General features: G+C 39.7%; 1 protein-coding gene across 6 annotated transcripts in view; it reads left to right on the forward strand.

Moving 5' to 3' along the window:
* Window positions 1–17,066, forward strand: part of magi2a (membrane associated guanylate kinase, WW and PDZ domain containing 2a) — a 310,258-nt gene that overhangs the window by 207,393 nt on the left and 85,799 nt on the right. For 4 of the 6 annotated variants that reach the window (XM_017707589.2, XM_017707591.2, XM_017707593.2 and 1 more), the window contains exons 8-9: window positions 190–308; window positions 5,832–6,014. In XM_017707589.2, the coding sequence (XP_017563078.1) occupies window positions 190–308; window positions 5,832–6,014 (302 nt within the window). Of the gene's footprint in view, window positions 1–189; window positions 309–4,343; window positions 4,479–5,831; window positions 6,015–17,066 lie in introns of all 6 variants that reach the window. The other 2 variants (XM_037541066.1, XM_037541071.1) reach the window with 1 other exon arrangement.

Genomic DNA, 17,066 nt, shown 5'->3' on the forward strand with positions numbered 1-17,066 from the left:
TTTTTGGTTGTTTTAAAAGCTTTAATGAATGCAGCAGCGTAGATGAAGTCATTCGCTGCTAAAATACAGAAATACACAGAATACATTTCATGCCTGAATCCACTGCCTAGAGGAGCCCTATGGTGGATTTATTTGGCAGAGATCATCAGAACTACTCTCTCTCTCTCTCTCTCTCTCTCTCTCTCTCAGTCACATAAACAGACGGACACAGTTTGAAAACCCAGTTCTGGAGGCTAAACGGAGACTACAACATCACCAGATGCAAGGCCAAGGCCTGTCCTCTTTGCCCCTGCCCGCTGTATACAGAGGTACATTACCTTTATTCATGTATACATATACCCTCCATTACAATACACCACAACACAGAGCTTTATTATACTAATATTATTACTACTACTACTACTACTAATGATAATAATAATAATAATAATGACAAGAAGAAGAAGAACAAAAACAGCAACAATAATTGCTCTTGTTCTTCTTCTTGTTCTCTTTCTTGTTGTTGTTGTTCTTCTTCTTCTTGTCATTATTATTATTATTATTATATAAATAATAATAATAATAATAATAATAAACTCAATACAGCTGCTTTTCTCAGAGAAAGTAAAAGAAATATATGTAAATATGTAGGAAGTAAAGAAGTTATAACATTAAAAAGCTGCACTGTTGTGTGTCAGTGCTCATTGTAGTAATAATTGCTTGATATTCTTAACATTTGCATGGTACAGTTTGCTTCCTCTTCTGAAATAAAGTGAGATTCTTCCTTTGATTGACATCACAAACTTCACGAAGAAAAAAATAAATCAAGGCAGTAATGCTCATCTGTAAGTCCCTGACTAGTCAGAAGTTTGCTTAAATTGGTCCAAACGTTATTTATGATGTAAAATCTTGAATTTAACCTGCACTGTTAAGTACAGGTGGCCATTGCAAAAGTAATCCACACAGAAAGAAAATCCAGGGTTAAATCCAACTAAGCTTAAAGTTAGCTGGCTAACTTAAAAAATGGCACATACAGGAAAGTCCAGCATGCCTCCTAAAACCAGCCCCCACCATGATTCAAAGATCCTTTTCATTAGTCACAGGTAAGGCACATCACCTGCGTTCCCTTTACCACCTGACCTGACTCTCACAACAACAAACCTATTCAGCTGTTGGACCAATCAGGGACACCGGTTTGATGCATGGAGACTCCAGCCCCTTGTTTGGGTCAGTTTGTGACATTTATGGTGACAATCACATGAACAATATCACTTTTTAGCAGAAGATTCAAATCATACTACATAGACACAGGTGTATGCAAAAGTTTATGTGCCCCTGGTCAGATTACATTTTACAACATAAAATGTGGCTCATGCACCATAAGGTGTGGCCTGTACAAAAGCTATTTCACATTTAAGATATAATGTTTAAATTATATCCAATGTTTTAAACTCAAAAATAAATAGAAATTCAAATTAGCATATTTTAGTATGTTCTCTGTAGAGGATTTGTTAACTTATTTTCACTTTGAAAATCAGCAAAATGTGATTTGACCAGAGTCTGTACATGACTGTCTTATTATTTTTATATGTTTTATAAATATTTCTGTCAGAACAAACCTTTGAACATCAAAAACCGGTTTTTGACGTCATTTTGAAACTACCTGTTGTTCTTTACATTGTGTGTAAATTTCACAATAAATGGACCAAAAGAAACAACCCAAAATTATACCGAAAGAATTCTGGTTTCATTGACTTGCATTAAAAGTAAAGTATGTCTTTTTTTCTTTCTTTTTTTTTTTGCTTCTCCTGTAAAGTTACTATTTTGGAGATATGAGGTTTTGTTCCGACAGCAGCGATTTACTACTGTAACAGTAAAGTGTGGTATTATTTATTTGTTTATTTATTTAGTTATTGCCAATACAAAGTTGCAGAATGGTCCTGTAACTGAATCTATTATAATTAAGACACAAAAACATTCACATAGAATAACAGACCTTCAGTCTCCTGTGGTATTTGCACAGTGAGTATGTATTTCATATATCTCTCACTTCTCCACAGCTCTACCCTCTCTTCCACTCATACCATGCAAACTATTACTTCCTATAATTTCCCTGTACATAACTGTCTTAAGGTGATATGATATTATTCAATTATACAATAACACGTTCCAGCTGAAGCGCAGCATGTAATTGTTGAGTTAGATTTGACGTATGTATCCCTAGTAACATTTCCCTCGTGATTGTGGAGTCTGTCTCCATAGTAACACCTCCAAACTTGTCATTCACATCTTTTATAACCCTTATTCTGAGTGACTTAGAGCTTGGTTCTTGTTGACAGCACCATTTGTGCAAATCTTCAGCTACACTCACCGGCCACTTTATCAGAAACACCTCTCTTGTAGTTCCACTTGGCTGGTGTACATATAGCCTATTTGTTGATGCCCAGTTTGTGTTAGTCATCCTCTAGTCCTTCATCAATGGTTTCTGACCACAGAGCTGCTCTTGGCTTGATATTTTTGAATAGTGATCCTCTCAACATAGCAGTGACACTGATGTGTGTAAAAGCCCCAACAACGCTGCTGTGTCTGCTACCACACCAGCTGAGAATGATTCACTACCCAAAGGATATCTGGTCAACAGTGGTCTGGTTGGAAACTGACCAGTAATGAATGCAGTCTATAAATTGTTCAGCAACAGATTTTGTATGGTTATAGTGTACGTATAGAACAAATCAGAGTTACGTCTCCCCAACAAAGAGCTTACTTCTGGGTGGATAATGCTGGTAGTGCCGCATTGGTACAACAGGATTTTGTACCAGTCTTGATCATTATTGGTATGTTGGTAAACTCTATGTTCCTGATGTTGTCGTTGATAAACCTGTGTGCTGTTAAAGCTGTTCTGGTTCCATTACATTCTATTTTAACTGATCTTCCCCTCTGATAACTTCATGATTAGCAGGTCTGCATGGGGTCAAATATATATATATATATATATATATATATATATATATATATATATATATATATATATATAAACCGAAGATTATAAGTCACCTTTATTTTTTCTACCATGATAATGCTAATGGCTGTTATGTTAGCACCAAGATAACAATGCATTTGCTAGGTTTCAAATAACTTTAAACAGCTCTACCAGAGCTTGAAAACTGGAAAAACTTAAAGCTGAGCCAGTATGCTGATGGGTATGTACATTAGCTTGTTCTCTGATCCTGTTTCCTGGCCGTAGATGGAGATAAGGGGAACTTTTTATACTCTAAAAGTCTTGAGGACAGGCTAGCTGCTCTAAGGTAAAAACCAGTCATTTTACTGAGCTTTTTCACTGCTGCAAAATCACACTGAAGCACAGTGGAGCTCCAAAACACAGCAGCATTTATTTGTGGCTTCATTTTAAACTTATAATATATAAAATAAGTAGAATGGGGGTCGGCCATGAGGTGGATAAAGCAGGAAACGAAAGGAAGTTTTCCAACACATTTTTTCATTCATTCTCTCTGTTGCCCTTTTTCTCAGCAGTTGCAGGAAAAATGGGGCATCGGCGCCTTCTTAAAAGCACATTGATCCTATTTCACCCTAAAACATTTAACATTACAGCCTCACACATGACAATATTTTGCCATTATTGACCACATTTTGCATAAAAAAGTTAGCATTAATATTGTAAGACAGATTGATTTTATGAACAGGCTGATTCAAAAGTCATTATAAAAAACACAATGAACACACATTTGTTGAATTCTGTATTAATGTGCAAGTTATTAGAAACCATGTTGTTCATGGGATATTTTTTACCTGCTTGGCAAGAACAGCCTATGATTATACTATGATTATACTATGAACAGCCATTATGATTATACTAATCAGGTATTAATTCATTTATTGATCACTGGTGCATTTTGTCCTATTATTTTTTGTCACGCTTTTAAGACCCACTTTGTAACTACAGCTTTAATCACCACAGAATCACTGTAACACATAACATTCAACAGCTGTTACTATATTCAGTAAAGCATTATCAAGCATAAAAATTACGATAATCTGTAAAATTACTTCATTTAAATAAACACAAATGTGTGACCATTTGTTTAGTAAATTTGCATTCTATTTCTGTAAACCTACAGCAGCAGTGTTCAAATACAGTACATGTGGTTTATTTACATGCATTTATCCCTTTTTTCAGAAAGCGGACACTAATCGTCAATTTTGTCATTACTTGCACAGTGAAAATACCTTCTTTTATAGTGTAAATAATCTTAATCAAATTAAATAGCTGTGATGTCAGAGAATTACAACCCTAATAGTGATTCTTCATCTTGTACAGTAGCTGAGCATTTTTTCCTTTGTAACAGTGGAGGAAGGTGCTTCCTCTGCTACTTTACCTCGGGCTAGGCTGGCTTACGTGGGCCCCGCACCCGAGCGCTCCCATAGCCTCACCGACCTGTCTGAGGCCCCGCTTTACCGGGCCGGAGTCTTTGGACTGCATGGTACGTCCTCAGCCCAGTGCCCCCTAGCGCAGTGGAGGAATGTGTGTCTGCTGCAGAAGCCTGGCTACAGTGACGCTCAGCCTGTTCTATAGAAGCCCTTTAGTTCCTGAATTAGAGCAGCAGTGATTGGCTTTATTTCTGCGCATTTGTTTGTCTCTTTATTTTCTTTTCAGGCCTGCGCTGAAAAGGATCTTCCGTCATTTTTGGCACAATCATTTACTCTTCAATTTCAAAAAAGATTGTAAAAGTTTTGAAGTGTGTCATAATTAAAGAGGGGCCTACAGAGCCAGTGTACACATCTGGAGCGCATAGTTTTCAATTATCAAGTTTTCGTATTTGTTTAAATATTTCTAGTATATTTAACACAAATTGGCTGTAAGTTTTGTACTAGTTTAATGGAGGCAGATTTCTGCTCCCTCTAAAATAACACAATAACACATGGCACTTTGCAAACTATGAAAATTAACTGTAATCACTCTGGAAGGGCCATAAAATAAACTGTGCAGAAAATGACTGAATTATCCCTTCATAGATGATACGCTTGTGTGCGCCCTTTTTCTGGACCAGCTACAGTACCTGAATGTAAGCATGAAAGACAATGTGCTCAATGGAACTGGGGAATGACCCAAAGGGAAAAATGGGGGAAAGCTGTGGAAATGCGTTACATATGGAGATATGGTGCATTGGCTGGCCTATGCTCATCCACCCCCATCCTGAACCTGTTATTATAGCCTTCTCCACAGCGGTTATCTGCTTGGTTCCTCTCAGATGGAGCTGAAAGAACGCTCTCTGGCTCCTCTGTGGACTTTTCTTGCTTCAGTTATGAGTGTCCCTGGAGAACATAAAAATAACTATAAAAACTATAAAAAGCCAGGCTCTTTTTCACAATTTTGGCAGTTGGAGCTCATACTGGAGCAAAAATAACCCCCGGGCCAGCTGAGCCAGCTGTACTTGCACTGACAAATGTAATACATTGAATTTACTTGATTTAAATGTGTACATCATTTCTGTATGAATAAAATACAGAATATCAACACAAGTATTGCCAAAAAGAATATTAGTGTTGATTTATATTGTATTTCTATGGAAATGCACGTTTGAATGAATGAAATTCATTGCATCATTTTTCTTAGTGTGTGCGTGTGTCTGTGTTCTTGCTGCTGTTGTTTGGCTGTAAGGGCAGCTCTTGGCCTTGTACTTGGTTCTCTAACTTGTAAGATTTTGTTGCTTTATAATGGGTTATATGAGGTTTAATGTTTTGTAGTGTTTGACTATATCATGTGTTTCTTTTTGGGGGGGGGTTGTGTGTGTGTGTGTGTGTGTGTGTGTGTGTGTGTGTGTGTGTGTGTATAGAAAAGCCCTTGTTTACACGGGACCCCACCCAGTTGAAGGGGAGTTTTCTGTCCACGGCACTGCAGAAAAGCACTATGGGATTCGGCTTCACTATCATCGGCGGAGATGAGCCAGATGAGTTTCTGCAGGTGAAAAGCGTGATTCCAGACGGGCCTGCTGCGCAGGACAGCAAGATGGCTACAGGTACACACACATGCACCATGGGTGTAACTACGGAGGGGCCTGCAGAGCCCCCAAGTTCCTGACTGCTCAAACAAAAGCCCCCCATGTGAACGAAAATGTTACACAATGTAATTTGTCTTGCACCTTTATGATACAGGATGAACCCAAAGGCGATGCATTTGTGTATCCTTGTGTCAAACAAATAACAGTGACCTTCAAAGCTCCTTTGGTCATCGCCAAGTTTTCGCAGCTGTTGTCACCGTTTACACAGTGGTTGGATACCATTGTACCATCACTGGTTTACACCAATTCTCCATCGAGGCTACACCATTACTCTGCTCAACTGCTTCTGTAGGAAGCTGTGCTCATTCCTAACATAGGCTACTACTTGTTTAGCCAGTGAGCTTGTTAGCCTCTTTCTGCAAGCACTCTAGTAGCTATTCTGCCATTGCCTCAGTGATATAATCAGATAAGATATTTTCCCCTGTAACTGTGATAGCAGACTGATTTACTGCCAGCGTCATTCTCGCTGCATGCTTGCTTTGAGAAATTCTGTTAAAGTTTTTTCTTCACTTGACAAAGTAAAGAACGTTGAGAGACGATTGTGACCGTCTGAGATTTGTGTCAATTATTAATTAATTCGAATTAGTTAGTAATGAAGTGCACTGTTTAGATAACCAATATACAGGGTGTCTCAGAAGATAAAATGTTATATTTTTCTTCATACATTTTTTTCAAAGACAGACTCACTCACATGCGCACGCACACACACACACACACACACACACACACACATACACACACACACACACACACACACACACACACAGTTTGACTTAAGTTTCAGTCAAACAGAGTACCCAGCTGGACAGTCTCTCTGATTCTCTGCCAGTGTCCACTCTAGTGCCAAGGTCGCAGTGTGCCTGTCTGTGTGTGTGTGTGTGTGTGTGTGTGTGTGTGTGTGTGTGTGTGTGTGTGTGTGTGTGTGTGCGGCCACGGTTCCAGGCAGTTCTACACTGATGGGGGTTGAAAAAGCCCCATGATTAATGAACAGACAGAACACTGCAGATGACCTGTCCAGTTGGAACTGAACTGGCATTATTTTGCACACACACACACACACAAACACAGTAAGTCAGTAAAAGCCTGATTCAGATTTTTTTTTCAGACGTAATAAACACACCAGCTTCTGAAACCAAACACACACATATTAACACTGTCTTTGCTGACAGTGTTAAAACTGACAGACTGATGCTACAAAAAATGTTTAATCAAAGCCAGCTTGGTTTTCCATGTTGTACAGATACACAAAAAATCAGACCGACCAATCCGAGCTCTGAAGCACAATTAAAGAACCATTTTTAAGTATGTAGGAGTAAATCAGAATCAGAAGAATTCAACATTAAGAGTCTGAAATGATGTGTAGCTATCGAGAAGCTGTTACTGAGAAAAGAAATAGACAAATAGAGCCCACAGTTTTCTTTGAAACATTAAAAGCAAGTCTCCTGAGAAGATGGGAAGCTGTATTAAGGGCAAAGTGTGATCTAATCAGATTGTGAAATCTCTATTCTGTATTCTGTATATTTTGTTGCTGAGGCTATATAGCTTCCTGCTACATGAATGTTTCCTGATTATTCCTGATGCTGAACAATTAATAACTTGTCCTTAGTAGGCATTTTGACAATGAAATTAAATTAAATTAGGTGTTTTATCTGGCCCTTGGTTTGTTTATCTTAGTGTGTCCTAGTCTTTTAATGTCTAGGCTTTTTTGTAGAATGGGGGCAGCAGCTGCAGTCAGTGCTTAAAAGCAGAGAAATAATAGATACATTTTTGCGACAAGGTATCCAATTCATCATTCGTCTGTCTTCCACACAGCTGTATCTTACTCTGAAATTTCTTTTTGGACGAAAATTGATTTTTGGAAGCAACATTCTGCAAATAACATATGAAAAATGACACAAGATTATATCTATAAAAAGTATTTATCTGCTTCCACTTACTTGTTAGGTCCCTTGCAGCTCCTGTGTAATTGCTTATACCGCTTATAGCAAGAAATGATCCTGCAACAGTAGTACTTGAAGAACAACCCACCCCTGCTTTGAGAGAGTTGTGCATGCTTAATGTGGCCATGCTGCACTGTACTGTAGTGATGCTGCGTGAATGACAGACACTCTGAGTGATTCATGCACTTCAACTGTAAAGCTTTTGAGATTATGGGCAAGTAACAGTCATGTCATTTCCTCTTCTCTTCTCCTCTCCTTTCCTCTCCTCTCCTCCTTCCCTGTGGATTCTGTGCCCTACTTGCAGTGTTACATGCACACACACACACACACACACACACATAGAGAGAGAGGGAAAGATAAAGCTATGGAGGTTTAGACCTGGATAGGTGTGAAATACCAATTCCAGTAGGAATATGACTGTCACTGAGTGGAGAAACACACATGCACAGAGCTCCTGTGGTCATTCTGATCATATCACCATGGTCACTCAACTGAGATGAATGGAAAAACAGAAAGACAAGAGGTACAAGGTTCAAACAGGAGAGAAAAAGGAAAAGGCAGAGATGAAAAAACACGGCGTTGCACCACCAGAACAGCTTCAATCCACCTTGATTTAGATTCTGCAGTCTTTGGAGCTGTGCTGGATGCCTTTATTCCATTCTTTTTAGAAGACTTACCTTCCGTTCTTCAAAGACGTCTGTAGGCATATTTTTCCACACATCTGAAGTTCGGTCTAAGAGGCTGGTTATATTTTCTGCTTCTCACCATCCAATAAATCTAAGCCCAAACACATTCAGTGATGTTGAGGTCTGGACTCTGGAGTGGACAGTTCCACCAGCAGCTTCTTTGTTTAAATTGCAAATTTTCTTCCTTGTTATCTATTTCATTTTCACTGTAACGGCTTCTTGACAGCTACACATCCTTTCAACCCCATAGCACTTCTAGAGTTCTCATCCTGTGGAAGGATGGACAGTAACGCCTGTGGATTTTTTCCAGTTCTGAAGCAAGAGTGGAGCTGACTTTTTTCACTCTCTCAGCGATGAAAGCTTTAAGGGCTGTTCAGTGATCGTGACAGATTTGGGGGTCTGCCAGGTCTTGCACGATTGTTTGGAATCCCATTTTAAATTAATTAATTAGATTAAATTCATTACTTTTTAATTAAATTAATTATCTCATAAATAGATCCAGAGGTGTTTAAAAACACCAGCGGCACTGCTGTGTCTCATCCACTCGGACCAGCGCAACACACACTAACACATCACCACCACATCAGTGCTACTGCAGTGCTGAGAATGATCCACCACCCACTCTGAGGGTCCATGAGGCTCCTGACCACTGATGAACAGGGTGAAAGAGTGCTAACAAAGTATCAGAGAAACAGATGGACTACAGTCTGTAACTGTAGAACTACACAGTACACCTGTACAGTAAGTGGAGCTGATAAAATGGACAATGAGTGTAGAAACAAGGAGGTGGTCATAATGTTATGCCTGATACACATATATATTGTATATAGCTGGCATTAACATTCCAATTGGCCCTCATTCTGGCCATTTTCTGTTTATGTTTATGTTTCATGCTGATTTTGCTGCACCTGTGTCCACTCATAAAGAGCTTAATGGCTGCCTAATGAGTTGAATCAGTTGCAGCAGGGTGGTCCTCCAGTTCGGGAAATATGCACATGTGCATAGAGAAGCCAACCTGACTCATCAGCACTGGAGCCCATTATTGATGGATGGCACAGTCAATGTCTTTTGGTTTGTCAGAGTTTTGGTTCACTCAGGTGAAATTTTGTGAAATTGAGTCTACGGCCACTTTATGAGCAAGCAGGGTTGGTATGTATCAGAATACATGTATTGGCAAAACATATTTAGAATACAGAAATTAAGTATCTTTATTCAGTCCAAGTTACATTTTGTAACGGCCGTATTCAGAATACAGTTTCCTTTTAATTTTTAAGAGAATACTATTAGAATGCTTATCCACTAAGTTAAAAAAATGTGTACCATCTTGTAAAGAAACAGCATTAAAGCTTGTTTATTAACTAATTTCAAATTATGTGAATTACACAGCTTCTTTACAAAAATGAACCAGACTAAACTTTACAAACAAAATGTTCCTGCTAAAGCCTGAGTAGACTGATAAATCAATGTGATGAGTCAGTTATTAATGTCAATACTAAACTCTTTTGAGGGATGACGGAACTGAACAGTCTTCTCAGTAGTGTCTGTCTTCAGCTTAGCGTTGTACTGGACTTGCACGTGCTTTTCGTAGCATACAACATTGCATAGCTACCCACTTTATTGTCAAACTTGCTTTGATTTTGTTATTGGGATATAGTAATCTAGTTCATGAGACAGCAGTGGGGCTGTAGGAGCAGCCGTGGATTGATGCAGGAGATCACAGACAAAATAGTGTTGAGAATTTTGTAACTTCATTTAAATGAGTGATTTTTTTTCATGAAATATATTAATAGAAGAATTGCATGAAGAAAAGTTGCATCAGTAACAAGGAGGAACGGTGTGGATTAAATAAAAATTACAGCAGTTTTTTTCTCATTATCAATTTATATTCTAAATATGTTCCTTTTGTTATGTATTGTGATAGAATACATTACCAGATGCATTTAGGACAGTGTATTTCATATTCAGCCATGACTACGTATTCTGCCCAACCCTGGTGAGCTCATAAATTTGGTGCAATCACAGGTTTTAAGGTCCAGTTAAATACATTAAATAAGTTTTTTTTTTTTTTTCACAGGGAAAAGGCACATAATTGTACCTCATGGTACAATTATGTTCCCTAACTAAAGCTACTGTACCTTGAGGATACCAATCCAGTGATATCAGGGCTTCTAATAAAGTGGCCAGTGAGTGGAAGTACAAAGTAGGGGTTTCTAACAAAGTGGCCAGTGAATGGAGGTACAGGGTAGGTGTTTCTAATGAAGTGTCCAATGAGTGGAAGTACAAGGTAAGTGATTCTAATAAAGTGGCCAGTGAGTGAAAGTACACGGTAGGAATTTTTACTGAAATAGACAGCAAGGGAATATCTTCAAATATAAGCTGTGAAGGAGTGATGAAATGGCAGCACTTGCCTGAAGCATCATACCAGGCTTTGTATGTGTGCCATATGTATGAACTTGACCACCTTCTGGATCCATTAGAGCTTCACTGCGTTAATTCCACCACATTCTGCTGTTTAAGCTTTTAAAAACGCTTTTATTTTTAATGTTCATAACGAACATGAGCATTAACCTCCCCCACGCAGTGCTTTATTCTGAAAAATGCACTTTATGTTAATCATTTTATGTAAGGCAATTGTGAGAAGAACAGCATTAATCAAATAACTAAAGATAAAATTGATAGTGATTAGCTAACTTTTCTCCTTCACCCAAATATAGTCAGCCAGCCAAAATATATTTGTTGTCTGAAGTTTGTTTCTTTAATTTTGCACTAGAGATAACAAGTAATGGAATCATCATTTCTGTATGACAGTGTTATATACAAAAATAAGCAGAAGTACCCACATAATTCAGGGTTTAAGGATGTTACTACTGCTTTTAGCCCTGTGACATACTTTAGTTTATGTTTATATATTACAGTTTGTCAGACAGTGTCAGAAACTGCGTAAGCAAGTCTATTTGAGAATTGAGGTGAGTGTGTGATGATGCGCCATATTATATTTGGTGTAAGTAGGAAAGCTGTGTAAATTTTGTATTTAGATGAACTATTCCTTGATGGGAAAACCTACAAAGGGCATTATTTCAGTTATATTACTATATTTTGCCGTATCAGGAGAATTTCCACGTTGTAACAAGGAGCGAGGTAGCGGACACATGTGCGGAGTTAAGCGACTTATTGGGGGCAAATCCAAAATCAGGGTTGTAACAGTCCAGGGTCAAAGAGCCAATATGTACAGAACAGTTCCAACAAAGACCAACACATCAAACAACGACCGATACATCTGACAAAGAACGATACAAAGACGAGCGAAGACTAAGGGCAAACACAGGGCTTAAATAACAAAGGGTAAACGAGGGGCAGGTGGAAAACAATCAGGGGCAGAGTTACAAAACAAGGGGCTGGACTAAACCAAAACAAACGCACATGGACAGGACTGGGAGGGGCCAATCATGACAGTAACCCGCCCCCCCCAAAGGCACGCACATCAAGGCGCGCCAACCAAAAACAGAACAAAAAAAACAGACACAAGGGACCAAAAACAAGGACAGAACCGAACTAGACAAGGACAGGAGCCGGGACAGGACACGGGACAGGCACAGATACAGAAGCCAGAGCAGATGAACGCAGAACAGAAACCACGGCACAGACCCATGAGCAGAGGCAGAAGCGGGCACAGAAGCAGAGGCAGAGGCGGGCACAGAGGCAGAAGTGGGCACAGGAGCGGGAACACGGGAACAAAACGAAAGGCACAGAAACGGGAGACACCGACACAGGAACAGACAAAACACAAACAGAACGAGGACAAAACACGGAGGGAGGACGAAGAGGCACAACACAAAACGACGCCGAATGAGGGACGACAGGAGAAACAGGACAAGGTAAACAAGAATGCAAGACAGACCACGCAAAAGACAGGGGAACAGGAACCAAGACAGAAACAGGAACAGGCACACAGACACAACAGTAGGGAACAGGGCAAAACCAGGGATCAAACAGGGCAGAAACAAAGAAACAGAAACGGGAGACCCGAAAGGAGGAACAGAAGGACCATGGGGAACAGCAGACACAGAAGAACCACGAAGAACAACAGATACGGGAGGGACAGGAGACCCACGGGGAACAGACACAGGCAAGGGCAGGAAGGACGGGAACAAAGGGGTTGTAACATCCACATGGGCTAGCAGGCCTGCTATGATGTCCACAGGGACAGGCGGGCTGGAGAGAGATGAAATTTTTGTCTCTTTCACAGGAAACAACAACCTACGCATCATATGGAAAGTCTCCTGTTGTCCAAGACTGCTCTCGTTTGTGAAAGGCTGGGCCGCTCCGACGCCCTTGGAGGCTGGCAGTGGGTCCCGGAGGCGCGGCGACTGGCGGCAGGTCTGGAGGCACGGCCACGGGATGGGGAGTGCCCATGTGTGCGGCCATGGGATCGTGAGTGCCGCGGGGTGCGGCCACAGGATCGCGAGCGCCGCGGGGTAGGGCGGCGCTGGGACGCGGGTAACTCGGGCTGCGTGGAAACAGCCGGAATTTCGTCCCAATGGTCGAACACAGGGCTTAAATAACAAAGGGAAAACGAGGGACAGGTGGAAAACAATCAGGGGCGGAGTTACAAAACAAGGGACTGGACTAAACCAAAACAAACGCACATGGACAGGACTGGGAGGAGCCAATCATGACACATGTGTTCTAACTCAGATGTTTCCTACGGTGATGATCCTCACTTGGCTGACATTTAAACAAATACAACTGAAAAAAGAAGCAAAATGTATTCGTGCAATGATCTTAGCCCTAAATTACACAGGAGCGTCTTGAGTCTGAATACAAATTAGAGCCTGCGACCAGTCTCATGCATCCAAATGGCACTTTGTGGGTTTATTTGTGGAATTATTTTCCTTTTTGTACATTCAAATTATGTTCCAGCGGCCAGTCTCTCTCTGAGGCCACATCTATTGATACAATGATTAATGGCGGTGTTTAGTGAGTTGTGTGTGGTTTTCGAAACGTGTTTTTTAAATGCCCTCTGCACTCCCTCAGTCAGACAGATGGCCTTTCTTCATCTCGGTATGCATGTGTGTGTGACTGTATAACTGCTTGAATCTGTGTGTGAGTGGGCTTGCACATGTTGAGTGTGAGTGAAATGAGTTAAAAACAGAATTTACCCAGAAATAAGCTTGTCTCTGCTGTTATTTAGTTATATATTTATATTTATATATATATATATATATATATATATATATATATATATATACACTTTTTTTTTACAATTTTGTATGTTAATCCAGGTTTAGAATCTCAGGCTGTGATTTATCCTTGTGCTAATGAAAGCAGTTTATGGCAATCATCTAGCTGAGCTTGGTATGATGAGTTGAATGGCTTATTATTCAACAAAGGAAAAGAAATCAATGTAGCTGTGTAGAACATGAAGCAATTATAGCAGTAAAAAGCAGCGTGGTCTCCACTGCCTCTGTGTTAGGACTTACTGGAGTAATAACTGCTGCATATTCCTGATATCTATGGAATGGGATAAGTCTCCCAAAAGGTGTTATGTTTTCATGTGACATTGTGAAGGGAAAAAAGTGACTCAAAAAGGACGAGAGGGGTCCATCACCATCACATTGGTTCAAAAGCTGTTTAAGGCCTGAAAAACTGCCCTGGAGCAGGTTACATGTGCAACAGTTGAGTTGATGATGCAGCTTCATACAAGTGATGCACCATCAAGACAGAAAATCTGGGGTTAGACTGGACTAAGCTTAAAGTTTGCTGGCTAAAGCCCTATTCTGACAGTATTAGTCTTCCATGAGGAGATGAGGTAATGTATTTTCTGGCATTTCTCAAATATTTTAGTCCTGTCCGAATGTGCCATAACAGTCAAATTTTACAGACTGTGCTCCCACATCAGTTAAGATTCCAGCAGTTTTTACCTAGCGCCAGCTGTAGTGATAAACACGTTATATTAATCCTGTGTAAATCGACATGTTTCAGCATGTACAATGTTAATTGTTAGCTGTGAATTCCCAAGCTGAAAGATAATTCTAATAACACAGTCCATTCACGTAAACACGTAAGAGGTGGTAAGGGTAAACTCAAATTATACCTAAAGTAACATTTTGACATGTTTTCTACTCTTTTCAGGAGTGAAGAAGGTATGCAAATTGAGCAGCCACTCATAATTCTGTCAATTATACTGAGATTTCTTATCTTGTACAAATTTGTTGGAATCATTTCAGACGTCCTGTGGTAAAATTACATTACCCTGCCTCGTCACGTGAAATCCGTCCACTTAGGGCTTTAGGAAGACTGAGGAACTTCTAAGGAAGACAGACTCCTGGGTAGCTGGTAACAATTTACACAAAGTGGGTCAGTAGCAGCGCAGATTGTGCCTTGATGCGACCTGCTATGTGCCTGAATTTAGCGTTCAATTTAGTAAGACTAGCTTTTTACTCAGACTGCACACAGCTGCTTGCTCTAACCGTGTGCTCATGAGACAAGGACTTGACAGGCACAGCAATTAAAGAGCAAGAGAACCCCAACGTTCACTCAAAACATGCTACAGTGATGTGATTCTACTTTGGAAGAGTTTCTGAAACATGGCCTTGCACCCTGGCACAAATACAGTGTTTCACAAACTTTGCCACATTTAAATATTATATCAGGTTATATTATATAATATAATATTTATATATAAATATTATATTATAACATCTTACGTTGTGTGTGGAGCACTGCAAGTCACAAGCTGCTGTTCTTCCTGCTGTTCTAAATAAGTGTCACATTTTGCGACCTGGGAGAGGAAATCTTGGCTAATTGCTTTAGTGAAATGAGCACCTGATCCTGAGGGTTTCAGTAATGTTAGTTATCAAGTTGATAAATATTCCTTGAGCATGTTTGAACGTCTTGTGCCTCTGTCTTTTGAGAGCCTCGCACAAATGTACACCTGGTTTTAAAGGCGGAAAAAAATCAGCGCAAAAACGCCCACTTTGAGCTGATCGAGCAGAATGTGACAGCTGCAGTATCTCCAGCGATTTTTTGTACAGTCTTACCACATTTAGCATGGCCCTCTTATTAATATCCCAGTCTCTCTCAGGTGCATATGCATGAGGGAGAGAAGCACTTTTTTTTCTTTTAAATGTGCTCATTCAATATACGGCATATGTAGGCTCAAATAACATGAAGGCAGAATGCAACAGAATTGCATTTTAAACTGGCACAAAAGGCTTAGTATATCAGGCCCAGAGGGTTTTAGTGTTAGGATAGTTTATTTGTAAGTGAATATGGAAGTGACTCCATATTCAGTGCTGTTTGGTGCTATTGTAGCTCTGTTCAATTCCATTCAAATCAAAATGAATCATAAATCAGAAGTAAATATCTGAATAAACCCTGTTATTCTATTATACACTGCTTAGGCATGATTAACATTATGATCACCTCCTCGTTTCTACGCTCACTGTCCATTTTATCAGATCCACTTAATGTATAGGTGCACTTTGTAGACTGTAGTCCGTCTGTTTCTCTGATACTTTGTTAGCCCCCTTCTACCTTGTTCTGCAGTGGTCAGAACTCCCATGGACCCTTACAGAGCAGGTACTATTTGGGTGATGGATCATTCTCAGCATTGCAGTAACACTGATGTGGTGGTGTGTTAGTGTGTGTTGCGCTGGTAAGAATGGATCAGACACATCAGTGCTACTGGAGATTTTAAATGCTGTGTTCACTCACTGTCCACTCTGTTAGACACTCCTACCTTGTCAGTCCACCTTGTAGATATGAAATCAGAGACGATAGCTCATCTGCAGCTGCAGAGTTTGTGTTGTTCATCCTCTAGTCCTTCATCAGTGGTCAAAGGACACAGCCCACAGTACGCTGCCCACAGGACGCTGTTGGCTGGATATTTTTGGTTGGTGGACTATTCGCAGTCCAGCAGTGACACTGAGGTGTTTAAAAACTGAGGTGGTCCACTTGTACCAGCACAACACACACTAACACACCACCAACACATCAGTGTTAGTGCAGTGCTGAGAAAGATCCACTACCTAAATAGTACCTTGGGGGTCCATGGGGGTCCTGACCACTGAAGAACAGGGATAAAGGTGGCTAACAAAGTATCAGAGAAACAGATGGACTACAGTCTGTAATTGTAGAAGTACAAAGTGCACCTACATAGTAAGTGATATTTTATATATATAATATATAAAATATATAAATATTTAATATATATATATATTAAAGAATATAAATAAATATATTTCTTATATATATATATATATATATATATATATATATATATATATATATATATATATATATATATATATATAAGAATGAAAATGTTTGTGCAAAAGCCTCTGATCAGTAGATCAAATACTCCTTAAAGGCACCTGAACATG

Source organism: Pygocentrus nattereri, chromosome 1 (genome assembly GCF_015220715.1).
Source record: "Pygocentrus nattereri isolate fPygNat1 chromosome 1, fPygNat1.pri, whole genome shotgun sequence".
In the NCBI taxonomy this organism is placed as follows: Eukaryota; Metazoa; Chordata; class Actinopteri; order Characiformes; family Serrasalmidae; genus Pygocentrus; species Pygocentrus nattereri.